The 21,786-nt window shown below is 33.5% G+C and overlaps 1 protein-coding gene across 16 annotated transcripts in view; it reads left to right on the forward strand.

Moving 5' to 3' along the window:
* Window positions 1-21,786, forward strand: part of CCDC88A (coiled-coil domain containing 88A) — a 123,488-nt gene that overhangs the window by 75,076 nt on the left and 26,626 nt on the right. For 14 of the 16 annotated variants that reach the window (XM_070512084.1, XM_070512085.1, XM_014843014.3 and 11 more), the window contains exons 15-22: window positions 1,177-2,247; window positions 3,958-4,085; window positions 7,289-7,430; window positions 10,624-10,788; window positions 14,406-14,567; window positions 15,547-15,824; window positions 16,051-16,194; window positions 18,948-19,134. In XM_070512084.1, coding sequence (XP_070368185.1) covers window positions 1,177-2,247; window positions 3,958-4,085; window positions 7,289-7,430; window positions 10,624-10,788; window positions 14,406-14,567; window positions 15,547-15,824; window positions 16,051-16,194; window positions 18,948-19,134 — 2,277 coding nt within the window. The remainder of the gene's footprint in view (window positions 1-1,176; window positions 2,248-3,957; window positions 4,086-7,288; window positions 7,431-10,623; window positions 10,789-14,405; window positions 14,568-15,546; window positions 15,825-16,050; window positions 16,195-18,947; window positions 19,135-21,786) is intronic. The other 2 variants (XM_044772456.2, XM_070512080.1) reach the window with 1 other exon arrangement.

The raw sequence follows: 21,786 nt of genomic DNA on the forward strand, positions 1-21,786 counted from the left end.
ATGCAAGCAAAATGTTCATATAACACTAAAGGGAAATATTTTAGAATTTTTTAGATTTTAAAGTAACTATAGTTTTACCTTATTTTCTATCCCATGTATTTTAGGAAAGATGAAGGGAGAGCTTAGAATATTTTAAATTGTTAGTATGGTTAATAATTATCTAGTATAAAATTTTGTAGTAGCTGTGCTTTCAAGTGTCTGTGGAATAGGGCTCATTCCATAGAGCTAACCTGTGGAAATTCTAAAGTCCCTGAGTGAAGCTGGGGAGAAATTGTTGGGGAGAAATGCAGCTGTACTCTGACCCTGCTAAAGAGGGAGATGTGATGGCAGCAACCATCTTGGATACTTTCAAATTTATTTTCAGGTGTTTTTTGATATTCTCCTTTTTTGCTTGAGATAAATGAGACCTAGATAGATTGAGTGACTTGCTATTTTAAAATCTCTATTCATGTTTTAGAAGTAAAACAGTTTGTTTTATATTATCTAGGTATAGTCCTCAGGCCACCTGTAGAAATACAGATTTCTATAGAAGTACAGAACAAAAATTCTAGAGCTAAGCATGAATCTGTACTTTTACAAGGTTCTCAGGGAATTATTTAACACACTAAATTTTGAGTGTGTTATATTAGGCCATATTATAAATCTGAAGGATTCGCTTTCAAACGTACCAGGGGATGTTGTTATTTTGATGTTTCCAAATTAGAATTATTTTGGGAAATTAATACATACACACCCATATATATATTTACACACATCTAATACAGCAAATATTAACTGAAGAACCACTGTGTATAGGCATTGAAAAATTTATTTAATGAAAGTAACAGCTTATATCCTCAAGGAGATGTGTGTGTGTGTCACCTATATTCATATCTGTACTTGACACATGTAACTATAAATAATCTGAAGATCATTTCAGTTAATATTAAATACACCTCTCTTAACCATTCCTTTATGTTATGAACTCCCTAAAGACATGAACTTTAATGACCTGGCAGTACATGTATGCAGTGGCCTCTCAGTAAATATTTGTCAAAATTAAAAGTAACATAGACATGTTAGCACCCTTTTATGTTCTTTTTTCTCAGTTTTTGGAAGGGAAAAACTACGTAATTTAAAATATTTAGTTTTTGCTCAAGTAAGTTTTTACTTTTCTCCTTTCTTTTTAAAAATTAGATTAAAATACTGGAACAAGAAAATGAACATCTGAATCAAACTGTGTCTTCCTTAAGGCAGCGCTCCCAAATAAGTGCTGAAGCAAGGGTGAAAGACATTGAAAAAGAAAATAAAATTCTCCATGAATCTATCAAAGAAACAAGTAGCAAGCTAAGCAAGATTGAATTTGAAAAAAGACAAATTAGAAAAGAATTGGAACATTATAAAGAAAAAGGAGAACGAGCAGAAGAACTTGAAAATGAGTTGCATCATCTTGAAAAAGAAAATGAATTGTTACAGAAAAAGATAACCAATTTAAAAATTACTTGTGAAAAAATTGAGTCCTTAGAACAAGAAAATTCAGAGCTAGAAAGAGAAAATAGGAAATTAAAAAAAACATTGGATAGCTTTAAAAATCTTACTTTTCAGTTAGAATCCCTTGAAAAAGAGAATTCCCAACTTGATGAGGAAAACTTAGAACTGCGAAGGAATGTGGAATCTTTGAAGTGTGCAAGCATGAAAATGGCTCAGCTGCAACTAGAAAATAAAGAACTGGAAAGTGAAAAAGAGCAACTTAAGAAGGGTTTAGAGCTCATGAAAGCATCTTTCAAGAAAACAGAGCGCTTAGAAGTTAGCTACCAGGGTTTAGATACAGAAAATCAAAGGCTACAGAAAGCTCTAGAAAACAGCAATAAAAAAATTCAACAGTTAGAGAGTGAACTACAGGACTTAGAGATGGAAAATCAAACATTGCAAAAAAACCTAGAAGAGTTAAAAATATCCAGCAAAAGACTAGAACAGCTAGAAAAAGAAAATAAATCATTAGAGCAAGAGACTTCTCAACTAGAAAAGGATAAAAAACAACTGGAAAAGGAAAATAAGAGACTCCGACAACAAGCAGAAATAAAAGATACCACATTAGAAGAAAATAATGTGAAAATTGGAAATTTAGAAAAAGAAAACAAAACCCTATTCAAAGAGATTGGTATTTATAAAGAATCCTGCATTCGTCTGAAAGAATTAGAGAAAGAAAATAAGGAGCTTGTGAAAAGAGCAACTATTGATATAAAAACTTTGGTTACATTACGTGAGGTAAATATAATTACCTGAATTCAAGGCAAATATTTTTTACATTTTTAACTCAAGGCTTCTTTAAATTTTACTGGAACCCATCAGTAATTTGCATTATCTGTTTATGGTTCAAAGTAGAAACTTGAAATTAGAACTAGAAGTAGTTTCCAAATTTCCTACTTTTTGTTAAATTAAGAAGTACCTGTAAGTTGTGTTTTTTAAGAAATTGTAGTAGTAAGGTTTCCATGTAGTATCTGACTTACTACATTAGAATTTTATACTTTTGTTTCAAAATAATATTAAAATATTTGATTAAGACTCTTACTGAATGCTAAGTATAACAGGAAGCATGGTAGCTTCTATTTATTGAATGCTAACTATGTGCCAAGTACTGGACTAAGGACTTCATAAGTTGCATTTATGTATATTTATATAATTTTTATGACCAATCCTTTATAGATATTATCTGCATTAATTAGAAATCTGCGCTTCAGAGACATCAAATAACTTACTTAGGATCACACAGCTAATAAATGGCAGAGTTGGATTGCTAGATTCAAATTCAAATCTTTCAGACTCCAAAGCCCCATGAATTCTGACCTCTAAGCAAGAGCATGTAAATCAGGTTGAACTTAAAGTTCAAGACTGAACAATTGGTAGTTGCTTGGATCTATGTTTTGAGAAGAATTCTGAGATTTATAGGAATGGATTGGCAATAGGTCCTGTGAAAACATGGTTGGTGCAAATCAGAAGATAGCGTGCTTGGCTCTTTTTTGCTGTCCCTGTGCTATACTATGTGTCATAACCCTTTAAGTTCAATTAGAAAATATCTTAGTTCCCATTCTGGCAGAAAGTGACATTGGGAAGTCTGCATTTCTATTAAAGAGGCATTGAGAGGGAACATTATTAGGCTTTCATTTTTTTTCTTTCTGTTGTTCTTCAGTCTTACAGACATAAACAACAACTTGTGCCTGATCTTCTAAGAATTACACCTAGTTCTTTAGATCAATATCTTAAGCCTTGAGCCAGCCCTGATGGTCTAGTGGTTAAAGTTCAGCACGCTCTGCTTCAGGGGCCCAGGTTCAGTTCCTGGGCACAGAACCAAGCCACTTGTCTGTCAGTAGCCATGCTGTGGTGGTGGCTCACATGGAAGAACCAGAACTTACAACTATACATAGCTGTGTAATGGGGATTTGCAGGGGAAAAGGAAAAAAACAGAGGAAGATTGGCAACAGATGTTATCTTAGGGTGACTCTTCCCCTGCAAAAAAACCAAATTCCTTCTCTCTCTCTTAAGCCTCTTCCACTGGGAGAGGGGTATTTGTGGAGAGAAGGGTGTCGAATCCAACATGTATTCATAGGAAGAAATATGCACTGAAGTTCTAGCTCATTATTAAAAAGTTAGTGGATATGTGTTTTTTTTGCCCTCCACGGTTCTCAAATGTAAGGTTTGTATTCACAAGTAAAGGGTTTATTCTTTTAGTTTTTAACACTAAAATGTTAAGAAGTATTAGCAAAAAAAAAAAGAGGGAAAACAATTCTGTTTGAACTAGATTATAGTTTTGTTGCTTAACTACTTTTTAATGATGAAGGAAAAGTTCAACAACATTCCTGTCTTGCTGGGTTCAAATTATACATATTTCTGGATGGTGACAGTTAGAATCTTGGCTGAATTTCTTAGATGTTTATGTTCTTGATACTTATGTGAGTTTTGTATACCTTTTAAAATAAGGATTTGGTGAGTGAAAAACTGAAGACTCAACAAATGAATAATGATCTTGAAAAATTAACTCATGAGCTTGAGAAGATAGGGCTAAATAAAGAGCGACTCTTACATGATGAGCAAAGTACTGATGACAGGTGAGCATTACGTCTGTTTGGCAGACAGTTGAAATAATATTTTTTTTCCCTCAAACATTGATTCTTTCCTTTCCCCTTTCCATTGATTCTTACCAGCTACAAGAATACATTTATGTATTTCACCCTGTTTCTGGTTCCTTTCTTCCCTTAAGAGAAAATTCTGTAAGGAAAAAAAGTATAAATCAGATAAAGACAACCTAATATTGATAGAAGAAAAAAATGCTAAAATGTTATTATATAAAAACAGTTATGTAATAGGAAAACAGGATGCCACTCAGGTAGCAGAAGATCAGAGGCTATAATTGGCCTGTGAAAGTAGAATGAGATATTAACAAACAAACCCCTCTCTCATGAAATGTACAGTCAATTTAAGCAAGTTATTTCTTATTTGAATCATGCTTAAATGTCTCAATTCTTTCATTGATTTTGTGTGCCAAAATGTGGACTTAAAGAGAAATGGAGGAAAAGTATGAAACAAAGAAAAATATACCAAGAAGAAATTAAAGAATAAAAATAATGTGGAAAACTAAGGCTTGACAAACAAAATAAAAAATTAAGTTAGATACCCTTCAATTTTGAGAATGATCAATACAAGTTTAAAGAAAATTTATATTCTCCCATGGTGATTACAGTCTATCTCGAACAGTTAATCTAATTTTCAAGTAGTCTATTAGTGAGCATCTAGTTGGCCACATGATTCTAGCTAGAATAGAAGCGAATGTTGTTATGAATATTGTTTTATGTAGACTAGATTTTAATTCATTGGAATTTTTGTAATTATATAATTGGTATTTTATCATCTACTCATTGCTGTTCTAATAAGTATTTATAGTCTGTATTAAATGTATATAGGAGAAATTAATGCTGATTATATGGGATTTGTTTATGTGATTTTGAGAATATTCGAAGTTAATAGAATAGATTGATACTTTTAAAGGTTAGTTCTGTAATAACAAATAGAAGTAATTTGAGGCATTTATTCTAGCAATCAATTCAAGCAACCATAATTGAATTAATTATACAGATATTACATGAGAAAATGTTTTTTATTTGAGTTAAACGTATAGTTAAGGGCCAATTTTGTTGACTTGTCTTTTAATATAGATACTGAATATACATCACTTCTTAATTCAAACAGATTTATTACCTGCCATGTGTAAGACATTTAAAAAGTAGAGCAGAAAAAAAAAACTAGAGTAAAGCATGTAGCTGCCCTAACTGACCCTGTCACAAGTTTATGAACCCAGCTCCACATGGGCCCTTCATACTGCTTGGCGCCTCTTCCCAAACCTGAATTCATACAATTAGTCAGTGTTAACTGAGCTTTTATTATCTGCTAATTGAGTTCTTGTTATCTGCTAATCATCAAGCATCAAAGAAATGATAATGCTTCAGCTAAACCTTGAAGAATGACAGAAATTTGCTAGGTGGAAATGATGGGGAAGGGCATTCCATGCAAATAAAGCACAAAGATGTGTTGTGCAAGTTAGAGTGACATGAAAGATGAATTAGAAAAGAGGCAAATTTGGAGGCACAGAGACCAGTTAGGAAGCTGTTGTAATAGTCTAGGCAAGATGTGATGCATTTATTAATCCATGCATATTTATTTATATAGTGAAAGCATTAAACATGGAGATAAGGGTATATACTGAACTAACACTTTTAGGAAATGGAATTGAGAGCAGTTTATAACTATGATCGAATCTGGGGGATCAGGAAAAGAAGTGTCTTAAGCCACTAAACCAGCTTCTTTCTCACCCAGTAAGTTAGCCTTAATGTCACAAAGAAAATAAAAGGTTGTAGACATAAATTCCTTTTACATTCCATCCCCTCCATCTTGGAATTTATGTATATTTGCATCTGTCTTTACCCCTAATCTCAGATGGTGTCCCTAATTCCTTTGTTAGTAACCTTTTCATCTTTCCAATTGATGTCATTCTCTCTGACCTCCTTTGAAGATACAGTTATTAAGGTATTTATTCTTGCCATCAAGGAATATATAGTCTACTTGTGGAATTGAATGTATAAATATATTAAATTGCAACCAACTAAATTTAGTGGTAGAGTTGTAAACAGAGTGCTGTGTCATCACTGTTGGCTCTTTTAACGGTTCTTTTCAAACGTCTTCTCTTTCAGTATAGTTTTCTAGGGTTATATTCTCAGACCTCTTATTCATTCATTCTGAGCACTCCCATCCATCCTCTCACCTGATATCCATATTATTCTCTGCTTACTAGACATCTTTATCTGGACAGTCCAGAAGCACCTCAGGCATCACAAATTCAACGTATCCAAAGTCAGACTCATTAAATGCTTTAAAAACGTTTGTTGACTCAAGCCAATACCAAAATGAGTAAGATTTGTTCTCTGTTCTCAATTAGCTTAAAATCTGGTTGAGAAGAAAATACATACATAGAAATTAATTACAGTAAAAGGCAGAATGTGATAAAATTTCTCAAATATATACTGTAGGTTTTTATTTTGTTTAGTCACTGTTCTCAGATGTAAAAAATAGATTAATCATAATCTCTAGTTTATGATTCACTCTCAAACTGTGTTCATGCACCATCCTTTTTGTAAAGAAAAAATCTTAAGAATAAATATAATTAAACATGACTCCCAATTAAAAAAGACAACTAAAATACTGACATTCACATCTATCTGCCTTTTCCTACTCTGTCACCAGTGTTCTGTGTCTTTAGTATATCATTCTCTTTTTAAAATATTCTGCAAGTACTTTATACCCTGAAGACAAAGTCTTAGTGAAGACAGTCTGAGTTTTAGGAGTTAACTATTCATATGTCCTTGTATAAATACTTTTACACATTACTATCAGAGACAAATTCTTGATAATATAATAAATCCATCCACCACTTCTTTCTATAGATTCTATTTTTATAAAACTAAAAGGAATATTTTGAGACTTAAATCTTTCAGATTCCTTTTTTGAGCATTAGTATTTGCTTTTGAAAACCTAGACTGTATTCTGGAGCTCTGGTTACGCAGTGATTGGTTTCTTTATGACCAGGGATAGTTTAAAAGGCGGACTGGGGCAGTAAGAGGAGGATAATTTAATTTGCCTCTTTAAAAAAGATTATTTTAGGCCACCTATTTATGGCATCAGTATCTGTGTTGATAAATTATCTTTAAAAGTAATTTTCTGACCTCCAATGATGAACTGTATTATTTTTACACTTGGATAGTAGGTACAAACTTTTGGAATCAAAGTTAGAATCCACTCTAAAGAAGTCACTTGAAATAAAAGAAGAAAAAATTGCTGCTTTAGAAGCTCGATTAGAAGAATCCACAAATTTTAACCAGCAGTTGCGCCAAGAGCTTAAAACAGTAAGTGGTTTCCTTGGAAAGAATTTTAATTGTCAGATATTTGGACAGAAAAATGTAAAGTAGAAAATAAAAATGTAACATCATTTTATTAATAGTTTATTTCTTCCTTTTTCTTAAATTTGAGAGTATTCTTAAATCTTTGTCATATACTTCTGACACACTGTATTTTGTCTATACACTATAATTTATTCAATCCTGTTTCATGTGTGTATGTCTGTCCTCCATGCAGTTAGGGACATATCAAAATTGTGGGTGTAGCATAGGGAAAAGGCAGGCTTATTTCAATGGGAAAAGCTCTCAATGCGATACTGACACTTTGACAGTCTTTTCTATTGAGAATCCAGGTAAAAGTTTGATAGGCAAGACCTGGTTATGAGGATGCCAAGTAGAATGAAATCATATGTGTGGTGTAAGAAAGAACCTGATTTCATAAATCTGAAGTCTTTTCTGTATCTGTTTTCTTGTCATATTTGGAATTATCTAGTGAAGTAAACAAGGCAGGGACAACTGTCTGTTTTCCCTACATGAATAAATTTAAAGGGGCTTGCCCATCCCATAGGGTTAGTATATGGTAGATTGGCAGAATTATGTTCTGGTTTATTCTCCCTTTTGTCATCTCTGCAGTGCTGCCAGGAATGGTTTTACAGTCAACTAAACATTCAGGCAGACGAGATTACTATAGGCCACATTTAGAACCATTTGATTCAGAACACTATAGGAAATACAAGTAGATAGCAGGGCACTGTCAGTTGTCCATCTTTACATACTTGTCTAAGAGTCATCTTCCCACCACATGACAGTTCAAGTGCAAGAAATGAGATTCACATTGGGTGTGTGCAGGAGCTGCCCTGACTTTGAGATTTCATGCTCCACAGCAGTCATCATCTCTTACAACAACTCCAAAAGCATAGATTTAGGATCTCCACAATGGATATACGAGTTTTAAGAGTTGCTGTACTCAGAGAACTTCAAAGATATGGCTTTCTGTTAGATATTTATAGTTCTCCCAGTCCAAGAACAGTTTCAGTCAGGGGTCATTTTTCCCTCAAGCAATCTTGCCTGGTAATGTAGATCATTCCAATTTTATTAGGTTTACAGAGAAACAGTTACCCAAAGATGAATTTCTCATGCAGAAAGGGAAAAAGATTTTGTTCTCCTATTGCCCTTACCATCATTGCTGGTATTTGTCTTAGACATTACTGTGGAACATATATTGTTACAGAAGAAATTCTAGAACTTTGCTTAGTTAACATATAAAGGATTATCTAAAAAATAAAATAAAACTTGGCGCCATATTTCATTAATCTGTTTTATTTCCTGAATATTTTACCCTATTCAGCAGTATCACTAGGTTGCAAATAAAGTCAGCTTCATGAACCTACTCAGCCAGGAAATAAGTGGGTTTGGGAATATGTTGGTATATGTGTATTTCAAGTATAAAACGTAAAGATTTAAAATTCCATCATTGTCTTCCAATTGCAGACATTTTGGCATAAATATTGAAAAATAAATAAATAGAAAGCTTCCTGTTATAAATAACATGTGTTCAACTGGACTTATACTGTCCTAATTTTGAGTACTATACACGAAGAGGTATATCACTTGAAGATAGACTATGAAAATTAAATATGAATAGTATAAGGCCTAAAATAACCACTAAGGTAGCATGGCAAAGAAGTATAATTAATATGCCATTATCATAAAAAATCCAAAGACGGGAAAAGGAAAAAGGGGAAACAAAGTACAGATTGGACAAATAGAAAACAAATAGCAAGATAGCAGTTTTAAACCAAACCATATCAATAATTGCATTAAATATAAAAGTGTAAACACCCCAGTTAAAAGTTAGAGATGAATAGAGTAGATGAAAAGGCCACACCCACATCCATGCTGCCTCTAAGAAACCTTGATGGAAAATGATGTCCTTTTCTGTGTGAACATAAATTAGAGATTTTGATTTATGATACACAAGGTAAAGGAAGCATTTTTGAAACTTAGTTGTTAGAACAATAGGCTAAGAATGAGAAGCTCTGAGATTTACTCTCAGCTCCCCTTGTTAGTAATGGCATATGTCTTATAACCTTTCTAAGTCTAGAAGTAAGACCCTGTGGGAAATTAATGTAAAATAGGAGACTAGAAATGATGTCACTCATCTATGTTATTAGGGTACTAAAAGTAAAAAAAAAAAAAAAAAAACCCTGGAAAATCCAAATCCCAAAACACCTGTTAGATCACTTGCCAAGTTTTAAATTACATTCTATCTTGGCATCTTTTTTCTTTAGTCTCACGTCATTATTTTCTAACTCAAAAGTAGCTAAATTTATTGTTGAGTTATAAGCTTTCTTAAAGTTTGCATTAGACTTTGAATTATTTTAAACATTTATGTCCTTGCCTTAATAGAAAGTTTGGGGTTGATTTATAAATTTATGGTAAACTTCTACAATAAACTAGTGATTCGGGATAAGTATAATAGTAATCAATTTAAATTGAAGAGAGCTGGTAGGTAATTGGCAATTTTCCTAATACCTGATGACCAAGTTCGTTTTTAGTTGGCTCTCTTAAAATAGGATTTGGTTGTAATTATACCAGAAAACACTGGATAAGACATATCTTGGCTTATTCCCTCTTTATAAAATGTTATGATAATTATATATGGATCAAGAGCTGAATAAAGAAGTCATTAATTAACATAACTCATTCTGTATGGCATATCCTTCTTAAAAGGGCAGACATATATAGATACCTCCTCAACTTTAAGTATTTTTTTAAGAGGACTGATTACGTGTGTCAAGTCTTTATTTGTTCTTTACATGGGAATCTCTGAAATCTCTAAATCAGCTATAGATAGCTCTAAAAACAATTGTTAGTATTAGCAACATGTCTGTGTCCAGTGAATCTTGTCATTTGTTCTCATTTTCATCATAAACAATAGGATCTGAAATTACAGAATATACTGTAGAATCGTGGCACATAAGCAGAGTATATTTAATATTTCTAGGAGGAAAAGATTTGCATTTTGCAAAGCATACATTGTGATCATGGTAATAATGATAATCGTATATATTATTTATCACATTTTTAAATAAAGTGTCTCTCACATTCACGAGACCAGTGCAGAGTCAAATTAATTGTGAGAAATATAACTTTGGTGATTTTTTTTCTCCTGATTAAAATATTTTAAATAAAATCTTAGGTGAAAAAGAATTATGAAGCTCTCAAACAGAGACAAGATGAGGAAAGGATGGTACAGAGCTCTCCTCCAACTTCTGGTGAAGATAACAAATGGGAGCGAGAAAGTCAAGAAACTACTAGAGAGCTTCTGAAAGTTAAAGATAGATTAATTGAAGTAGAAAGAAATGTAAGTAATTTAAAATTTTTAGTAGAAATAAAGATTTTTATAAATAAAGGATTATTAGATATGTAACTCAGAAAATTAATCTGGTTTTGTAGCTTTGTTCACTTTATACTTTCTTGGCTGATTTGTTCTATACTATAAAGAAAGACCAAAGAGCTAAGAGTTATCTTGAAAATATAACCCAAACCCATCTACTTCTCTCCATCTCTGCTGTTACCACTCGAGTCTAAGGTGCCGTCATCTCTCATCTGGACAAATAGAATATCCTCCTAACTGGCTTCCCCTGCTTCCATTCCATCCCTTCCAATCTAACCCATTCTCTGTGCAGAAGCTATAGGACTGTGTCCTACAAGATCCTTCCTGACATTGCCCTGCCTATGTCTCTAACTTTATACTATACTACTCTCTTCCACTCACCCTGTTTATTAATCTGGGGGTAATATTATTATCTGTGAATATCTAAAAAACACAAAATGACACCTGGTGAATAATAAGTAAATTAATTCTAGTTATATTGGCCTCTTCTATTTGTTCCTATCTCAGGGGCTTTCTGCTTGCTTTCCCTACCTGGAACACACGGCTGGCTTCCCTCCGCATGCAGCTCTCTTACCGTGTATCTCCTGCAAGCAGTCTTCTCTGACCCCTTACCCTAGTAAAGTAGCTGTCCCCAGCCAAAACTCATACACGAGCACATCACTGTCTGTCTTAGTTTTGTCACAGGACTTTCACTAGTGAAATTATATTTTTTATTCATTTATTTGTTGTTGGTCTACTGAAAAAAAGCTCCTTGAGAGCAGGTACCTTGTCTGTCTTTTTCACCACTGTGCCTTCGGTATGTAGATAATGGCTGATAGATAGCAGACACTTAATAAACATTCGCTGAATAAGTTCAATAAATATTTAACAATAATCAAATGAATTCAACAAACATTTATCCTTCAAAAATGAATGAGCTGAAAGAATCTACATGCTAACAAGTAAAATAGTTGTGGTGGATGTTATTTTTTAATTTAACATTCGTCGAAAACTTTAAGCCATAGAGCCAGAAATTAACCTCTGACACCATTGATTCCTACTTCTCATCCAAAAATAATCACCGTAAACAGTTATCTTCCCAGAAAAATGTTTGTGACTTATCTGTGTATAGACATATATTTCTCTTACAGATTTACACCTGTGAGATCATGCTATACAATATTTTTATTTGCATTTTTGATTGTTATCTTGGAGATCTATTTTAGCAGATACAGCTCTATCTCATTTTGTTTAATGACCATGTATTATTCAGTAGTGTGGATGTTACCATAATTTATTTAAATAAATTCCACATTGATAGACATTTAGGTTATTTTCAGATTTAGCTGCAATGAAAATCCACATATAACATGTATATAGGGTAGTAAATTCCTGACATTGAAATTGATAGGCCAAAGAATATATTCATGTCTGTGTTTATGTTTAATTTTAATTGATATCATTGTATTAGACTTTCAAAATCACATAAATTTTCAGTCCCACTAATAGAGTACTATTTTTCCAGATGAACATTGGGTATTACCAGCCTTTTAATTTTTGTTAAAGTGATAGGAGAAAATATTTTAATTTGTATGTTTTAAATTATTAGTGTGCCATTTTATACCTTTTCATACATTTATTAGCCATATATGAATACCTATTTTTTATTATTTAGTGATTTATATACATATATATACACACACACACACCTCTATCACTTGGATTAATAATTACATTTCAGAAAATTTGGCTGGCATATAACATTCTCTAAGGTAAATCTTTTTTCCCGTTGATTTCCGTAGTGAATGTCTGTTCAAAAAAATTATTGTCATATTTTAGCCATTTTAGATAATGGGTTTATAAAGATGGCTAGCTGAATATTAGACTGGTAATTTTTGTGCATTTGCCAGTATATTTGCTAAGCTCATACTTTTCCATCTTAATTTTTTTTCTGTTCTGAGATATCCTTTCTACTCTCAATTATCTAGTCTATTCATTATAGACTGTGGGAATTTTTCTTGTTCCTAGGGATACCCAGACTCATCATTAGAGTTTGTACATTTTGGTTTCTAATGAGCTAAACTAGAGTAGTACTTAACATATGTGAGTGAAACATGGTTCAGTTGGGTGTGCCAAGATGGTATGTAAATACATCAGTATTCTGAATTATTTTTCCAGTGTAAATTGTCATCCTTTTTATTTGAACAAATGAACAAAAGAGAACTAGAATATCAAAACCCATCTTATAGCATTTTGCTTCCTCAGCTTTGATTTTATGGTATAGTACGTGGGTTAAATCATGACTTGTCTTTTATACAGTGACGTGTGGTGTATATAGCATGAAAGCCTATAAAGTGAATGTTATCTTTGTTCCCTATTAGAGATATAATAAAAGTGATTTTTGGGGACTCAGTTGTAACTTTTTATGCATATTGCAATTACATACAAATTCTGGCCTTGTTGTATATTAAAGTTTTATTTCAGTTTGCTAGAGGGTTTTTTATAATTTTGATGCTTATTTTTTTTGGAAATGTTTAGAAATAATGCTGAAAAGATAATATCCATGACAAATATTTTAATATGTATCACAGTAAATACAGTGATCTGTGATTTGCATAGTAATTCAACCATTTAACTATAAAATTGAAATATGGTCATATGTACTGGAAAAATTGAAAGTGGTATGTTCTGTTTGAATTTGCTCCAGAAGTTCTATAAATTAAATACAATTTTAGTGAGTGTTTTATACCATGAAAAAAATCGCTAAGGAGAATATGTAACATCTGTTAGGTCCATTATGGACTAAATTTTTTAAACAGATGGTTATGATTGTTCCTGCTTCTCTTCCAAATATTTGTGTTTATAAAATACTTAGTTTTGCTGCTACCCCTGGGACCACTATTCACCTATATATATATACATATATGTATTTGCCTTTGTGCAGTTAGAAAAGGTACACTTCATTGGCTAGACACAGCCCCCCACACACTCTAGGCACTTTAAAATAGCAGAAAAACCATACAACTGAAAATCCCATTCTAGTTTCTTGTGTTAATAAATATATTTCAAATATAATATTTTATTTTTTGGACTTTATAAAGCAGACAGACAATAGTATATTAAGGTTTTAGTATTATTACTTTCTTTTTCTTTTCTTCTTTTCTTCTTTTTTGGTGAGGAACATTGGCCCTGAGCTAACATCTGTTGCCAATCTTCCTCTTTTTATTTGAGGAAGGTTGTCCCTGAGCTGACATCCATGCTAATCCTCCACCACTTTGTGTGTGGGATGCCACCACAGTGTGATTTAATGAGCAGCGTGTAGGTCCACACCCAGGATCTGAACCCGTGAACCCTGGGCTGCCGAAGTGGAGCCTGCGAACTTAACCACTACACCACCAGGCTGGCCAAATTTCTTTTTCTTAGATTAAATGTCTATTTACAACTTGGGATAGAGGGGAAATGTTTTATCTTTTTCTCTTTTAAGATTGTTAGGATTTGTTTGGATTGTAATGGTAATAAATACTCATACAAAATTCTAGTACCTGTTAAACAGAAATATGTTTGATGTTGCTTTTATCCTTAATATGTATGTTTTCTTTATTAAGAATGCTACACTGCAAGCCGAGAAGCAAGCACTGAAAACTCAGCTGAAGCAACTTGAGACACAGAACAATAACTTGCAGGCTCAGATTCTTGCACTTCAGAGGCAGACGGTGTCCTTACAGGAGCAGAATACTACTCTTCAAACACAGAATGCCAAACTTCAGGTTGTAATGTAATACTTTGAGGAGATGCAACTGAACTCTTGAATAATGCTGTTAAAATAAGGATGACTAGACATAGTAACATTGTTTCTTAGTGAGTGAATTTAACAATTAGTTGAAGATAAATTAAAATATTTCTTTAGTGCTATGCCAAACTTTGAGATATCAATGTTTTTTAAATGTCAGAGCCTTTAAATATTAATAAATTCAATCAACAAATATAAATAACAAAAGATAATTTCACTAATATGGCCTTTCACCCATTTCAACAAGTTGATTATATCAGGTAGAAATCCTTGCTTTAGAATATGGTTGCAACATACCATCCCTTGTTTCATTTTTACAGCTTTCTTATCAGTTAAGTTAATGGAAAACAACACAGCATGAGAATTTTGTCTTCAGACTTGTCCTTAGTTCGAAAGATCCATCTTGCACTTAACACTGCCAGTATCTTTTCAAATAGAACAGTTAGGTGGGGGAAAGTGCAACTCTCTGAAACCTCTTAAAGAGCAGAAGAAAAGAAATTACTTCTCTGAATCTATAAGTTCTTCTTTCTGCAACTGTTTTCCAAATGGTAAAGCAACACTAATTTAATTTAGGCTCTGGAGAAAATTTCCTATTGAGTTTTCACAAGTAATTTTTCAGTTCTACCAACTCTCAACTTCTAGAAAATGATAAACTAGTGTTTCAAATTCTGTGCTTTTTGATGAGTGGAATGCAGATTGTTGCTATTCACCTTCATTTAAAATAATTCAACCCAAAACATATGTCTCATAATATATATTATTAAGACCTACCAAAAATCAAAATTAAATGGTAGCCTTGTTCTTTGGGATGCTAAATCCAAATTTTCTCAGTATAATATGAATATATCTGCTATGATTTATTTAGAGCTTCCTAAAGTTAACGTAATCTTTTATTTTGAAAAAAGAACAACATACACTATTTTTCTTATGTCTGATAACAGTATGCATTCTTTTAGGTTGAAAATTCCACCCTTAATTCCCAGAGTACCTCACTTATGAACCAGAATGCACAACTCCTAATCCAGCAATCTTCCTTAGAAAATGAAAATGAATCCATAATCAAAGAGCGAGAGGACCTGAAATCTCTCTATGATTCTCTGGTCAAAGATCATGAAAAGCTGGAACTTCTTCATGAACGGCAGGCTTCAGAGTATGAGTCTCTCATTGCTAAACATGGAACGCTAAAGTCTGCCCACAAAAATCTTGAGGTAGAACATAAAGACCTCGAAGACCGGTAATTTATTATATTTTCTTATGTTGTTAATTTAAAACCAATCGTTTGGGGTAATATAATAAATTTTATGAGTTAAACAGATCTAAGAGATAATTTATGGAGGAAATTTATATAAATTTACATGTTTTATGTCATACTTATTAAGTATTACTCTTGTTTCCTTCACTTACAAAATATTTTTTTCTAAGGAAATATTATAAACCGAATACCTAACTTTTTTTTCTAGTTATAATCAGTTACTAAAACAGAAAGGACAGTTGGAAGAATTGGAAAAAACACTGAAAGTAGAACAAGAAAAAATGCTACTTGAAAACAAAAACCATGAGACTGTAGCTGCAGAATACAAGAAACTTTGTGGTGAAAATGATAGGTAATAAATATTTATATATTTTAGTTTTGTATTATTCATTACAGCCAAAGTATATACTGCCCCTTTGCGGTACCATCCATTACTTAGAATTTTATTAAAGATCCTAGAGCAATAAGTAAATTACCCAACAAAATCATGCACCTGGTTATAGAATTGCTCAGACAAAAGCCTAGATTTCCTGTTTTCTCTCATTGTTTCTCTCTTGATTTATTCAACTAATTACATTTTGAAGTCACATTAGATAATGAAATTTCTGTACCTTGATAGTATTTACATACTTTATTGAGACAGAATGTAATGAAACCTGATTCCGTGTCTTTTTCTCTTTTCACTAGTCTGGTATCCCAATTCTTATCTTTTGAAGTTGCTACAAGTGAGCTGCCTTATAATTTCTTAGCTGATTGATTTGTGACTTTTAACTGTCTTAGGTATTAATGTTTTCGTATTGGCATGGGGCAATTATTTTTTAATTTGAAGCCTTGGTAAAATCACAACTTGCCAACTGGTAATCACACTGCGTCATAAGGATACATTTTCAGAAGTCTTTTAGAAACTTTTGAAAAGTTCAGACAGCCTAAACATTAGCACTTCACTTACACTGCCATAGCCAAAGTGCTGAAAGGCAGCATACAAAATTCAAATGGGGCTCATTTATTGAGTGTCCTCTTATGAATTCAGTACAACCCGTTCTTAGAATTAAACTTTTCTTTCTTTTCCTTTACCAGAAAATCCCTAAGCGTCTGGAGCCCTTTTCATTTTCATGCTCAGTAGTTTTTAATTTAGTGGTTGTTACAATTAGAAATTCTGTACTGGGGGATTTGAACTTCAACAAGCCCACCAACACGCTAGAATGAAGGATGTATTGTAGAGTATGTGCAGTAGAAGACCAAATTGTAACAAGCTATAGAATACAAGGACAGGGGCATTTCTATTACATACATAACATTGGGGAATGCATTTACTGTGAAGTCTCATCTTGAACCTAACCTTTTTTCCGTTGTTAGGATTCAAACCAAACTGGGACAGTTTGTGAACCTAGGTAGGCTTTCTAGGAATCTAATGTTATGTTACTGAGGAGCCTCCAGAGAAAGAACTCAGCCTAAATGAAAAGGAGAAATTGAGTGTGATGAGCTTGAACCAGAAGATTCTGCAGCCTTGTGAGGGAAGAGAGATCCTGAGTAGAATATTTTCTGTCTTCCAAAGCTGTTCTTACTCAGCTTTTATGCACTCATGTCTGTGTTCTAAGGGAAGAAAAGGCTTTAAGTCAAACCTGAAAGAGCTCTTTCACCAAAAAAAGATAATTATGAAGACTTGTCTGAAGAACAGTGGTTTATCCATTCCTCTAAATGGCCTAAGTTTTAATCTTAGATAATGCCAAACCGAGAAAGTTTCTTACATGGACTGGGTTGTCTTTGGCCTTTTTAGAATTATTTTCACTGAATTGCATTTTGGTGTTAATGTTCTTGGCTTTGAAGGACAGTGTAAAAAACTCTCTTAAAGAATTCAGTTTAGCATTTGCCACAGAGATGATATTCATATCCTGCACCCCCCGAAGCATCAGTAGGAAAATCTTTGATATCTATAGGTATTGATATACTGTATAGCTGTCTGTATGTCTCAGTGAGGTTTGACCAGCTATTATACTCATGGCATGTGTTCCTTCATGGATTCAACATATATATGGAGCATTTACTGTATGTTTCTGGCCTTTTGTTGTATATTTTTACTTAGTCTTGACTTTTTAAATGTATTCTTTTATTATTTATAATTCTTGTAAGCTGACTCAAATTCTTTGGGGAATGAGTTGAAGTAAGTTGCTAGATGTTCTGAACAAGTACTACCCTGAGCAAAAATTTGGGTTTTTTGGCTACCTCCTCCTTTTGTGGGTTCCTGATCTTAATGGTATAAGATAAAGGTTGGTAAACTATAGTCAGTCACCTCAGCAGACCACATCCAGCTTTCAGATTTGGTACAGCCTCCAAACTAAGAAACAATTTTTACATTTTAAAAGCTTATGGAAAAAACAAAAGAGAAGAGCATGCTATAGAGTAGATGTGGCTCGCAGACACTGTGTAAGGTATTTACTCTCTGGTCCTTTACAGAAAAAGTTTGCTGATCTCTGCTCTTGGAGATCATAGACCTTGGTCTGAAGGTATAATAGTGGAAAGAAACAGAAAAGGCTATACTTTGATTTTTACAGAAAATCCAAACTTTATCATTAATAATTGGGAACTGCATAAATACAAATAATTTGCCACAACTGCAGAAATCTCAATAACTAAAATTTTGGTTTAAGCCTGTATATTCAGTTATCTGGCACCAGAGTGATAGACTATCATATCTCACACTAGATTGATTAATTCTCTCCATCTGATCTTTCTTGAATTTTCATGTTGAATTTTAGAATCTTTGAATTCTCTATGAAATCAAAACTGGATTGGTAATTTTTTTTATTCTTTAATCTAAATATTTTCTTATTCATACTTTAAATTTTGTCTGATAAAATTATGAGTGTCTTTACATCTTCAATGTGTTTAAATGCCTAAGGATTTCTTTTCAAGGGAAAAGTACTCAACTTTTTTTTAATCTAGTTTTTACAAACTAGAAACTGATTCTTCATAAGTTTAGTAACTGGCAAAAGAATCTTTTATATTCTCTAAGTATGTCTGAATGTGATTTACAGCATTTCACACTGTGTAAATTACAATGAAAGCTATTAAGAGAATCTAATTTTGTATGATTTCTAATTATAGGCTGAATCATACATATAATCAGCTTTTAAAAGAGACTGAAGTTTTACAAACTGACCATAAAAACTTAAAAAGTCTTCTAAATAATTCCAAACTGGAACAAACAAGATTAGAAGCTGAATTTTCAAAGCTAAAGGAACAGTACCAGCAGTTGGACATCACATCCACCAAGCTAAATAACCAGTGTGAGGTGAGCTTTAACAAGTTTAATCACTATTTCCTTCTTCAGGCATCAAGACATGGTGAAAAAATAAACGATTATATTGTAATGACAATAGCAGTATATAATTAGTGAGGTATTTCTAAAAGAATTGGTGAGGGATAATTGAAATTAACAAGTAATTCAGAAAAACTTCCTTTATCATTAATTTGAACATTTTTTACCATTAGTTTAAACTTGTATGTGCAAATACTTTGAAAATTGTAAAATTGTGTCCTTGTTTAGTGAAAAAATGTTTACTGACCACCTGGCATGTACTAGTAAAACAAAAAGGTAAGAATCTCTCCCATTATGGAGTTTATATTCTGGTGGAAGGAAACAGACAATAAACATAATAAGCAAGTGAAATATGTAGTGTTTCAGTGTTGTGTTACATATGGCTACGTAGCAAATTACCCCAAAACTTAGTGGTATAAAACAACCATTTATTGTGCTCACAGATTCTGTGGGTTGGAATTTGGACAGGTACAGTGGGGCCAGTTTATCTCTGATCCACTTGCAGCTGGGCCCTCAGTGGGAAGATTGGAAGGTTGAGTGCGTATTTGCTGGTTGATGCTGGCTATCAGCTGGAGGCATCAGTTTCCTCTCCACGTGGTCTCCCCATGGATTGGTTTGGGCTTTTTCACAACATGGTGAGAAGCAGACAGAAGCCATCTCTGATTTTATGATCAAGCCTCAAAAGTCATACAGCATCATTTCCCCTACATTCTATTCATTGAGGCAGTCAAAGTCCCTTCCAGGTTCAAGGGGAAGAGAAATAGACTCAGCCTCTTGATGGAGAATGGCAAGATTCTAGAAGAACACATGGACTGGAAATACTGCCGTAACCATTTTGAAAATTAGTCTGCGACATATGGTATGTTACAAGATGATAAGTTATGTGCAAGTAAAAATGGAGTAGGGTAAAGAGGGATAAGGACTGCCAGGGTGGATGAGGGAGTGTAGATTGAAATTTTAGTTAGGAATCACTGAACAAAGATTTGAGAAGGAGATTAGGGTACTACTGTGTGGATATCAAGGGAAAGAACATTCCAGGCAAACAGCCAAAGCAATGCCCCTATGGCCAGGGGAATCCTGGTGTGTTTGAGGAACAGAGGAAGCCAGTGTGACTGGAGTGGAATGAGCAAAGGAGAGAGTAGTAGGAGATGAGATCAAAGATGTGCTTGGGCCAGATATGTTGCCTTTTAGGTGAGTGTAAAAAAATTTTGACTTTTATTCTGAGTAAAATGGGTATGCCATTGGAGGATTTTGAGCAGAAATTATATCTGCCTTATGTATACAATTCTGTTAATTCCATGCCTCTCGCTATGATGGCATGATAAGTGTTAATAGTTTTGAAATATAAAAAGGATACTGATAGCCTTAGATAATCCTTAAGTTTTGTGGTTGGTACCTAAATCATTAAAGTTTGAATATAGCTGAACAGCTGAATTTCACGGAACTTTTAGGAAACCAGCACTTAAGCAAACCCTTAAATGAAATTAGGAATAGACGGTATCAGAAAAGTAATACCTAAAAGCTTTTTTGTCTGAAATTATAAACCAGTAGAAAGAAAAACTGGTTTGAAATCATATACATTTAATTATCCAATGAAGCTCAGAAAGTATCGAACATTCATTCTGCCAATGATTTATAAAAGTCTAAATAAAATATAATTGAGGTAATGGATTTACAGAATGGTAGAGTGAGGAACATGACAAATCAGCTCCCCAAGAAACAATAAAGTTGAACAAAACCATCAAAAACAACCATTTTGGAAATCTGGAACTCAAGCAAAAGCATACAACAAATTGAGAAGCATTTATTAAAAAACTAATCAACTTTAGGTAGGAACATTGGTTGTCTGAAGCATTTTATCTATAACTCTTCCCATTCCCATTCTTCTCCCCCTTTCCCACTTCCAGTATCTGGTAGTTCTGCCAGGGTGCAGAATAAGCCAAGAAAACCAGCAGCTTTGCTACTGGAAGGGACTGATTTGATTTGAACAGAGCACAGAAAAGTCCTATGCCTGGGAGGGTTGTTAAAGGCCACCTCTCAGATGGCCTGAGGTTGGGATATTGGTTGGGGTGGGTAACAGACCAGCAAACTAATCAGAAATTTAACTGGAAGATCTGAGGAATTAGACAGCCAGTCATAGTGAGTCTTCATAAGGTCCCACATTGTCACTGGTGGTCTGGAAGGCTGCTTAGGAGAGACCAGAAAGGGCCCTAGGTACCTACTTATCCATAGCTGGTTGTGCCAACTCGAGTCAACTGTAAACCCTTGGCTAGGGGCTAAGTCATGTAATAAGATGATTTGGAGGGAGTGGAAAAATGAATCCATAGTAGAAGAGGTCAGGATAGTAGTTAATCTTTGTGGGAAGGGATGGTGATTGAAAAGAGCAGAGTGTTTCTGGAATACAATTAATGTGCTGTTTCTTGATCTGGGTGCTGGTTTGACACATGTGTGAAAGGCCTAGGCTTGGAACTGTCACACAATCACTTTCCTCCTCCTTCTCCAAAGGCATTCCAACTTCAACAAGAGGGGAAATAGATTCTACTTCTTAATGGGAAGAGTGAGAAGTCACATTGCAAGAGGATGTGTAGATACAGAGAGGAGGAGAACTGCATTCAGTTTTGCAGT

Source organism: Equus asinus, chromosome 6 (genome assembly GCF_041296235.1).
Source record: "Equus asinus isolate D_3611 breed Donkey chromosome 6, EquAss-T2T_v2, whole genome shotgun sequence".
NCBI classification, from domain to species: domain Eukaryota; kingdom Metazoa; phylum Chordata; class Mammalia; order Perissodactyla; family Equidae; genus Equus; species Equus asinus.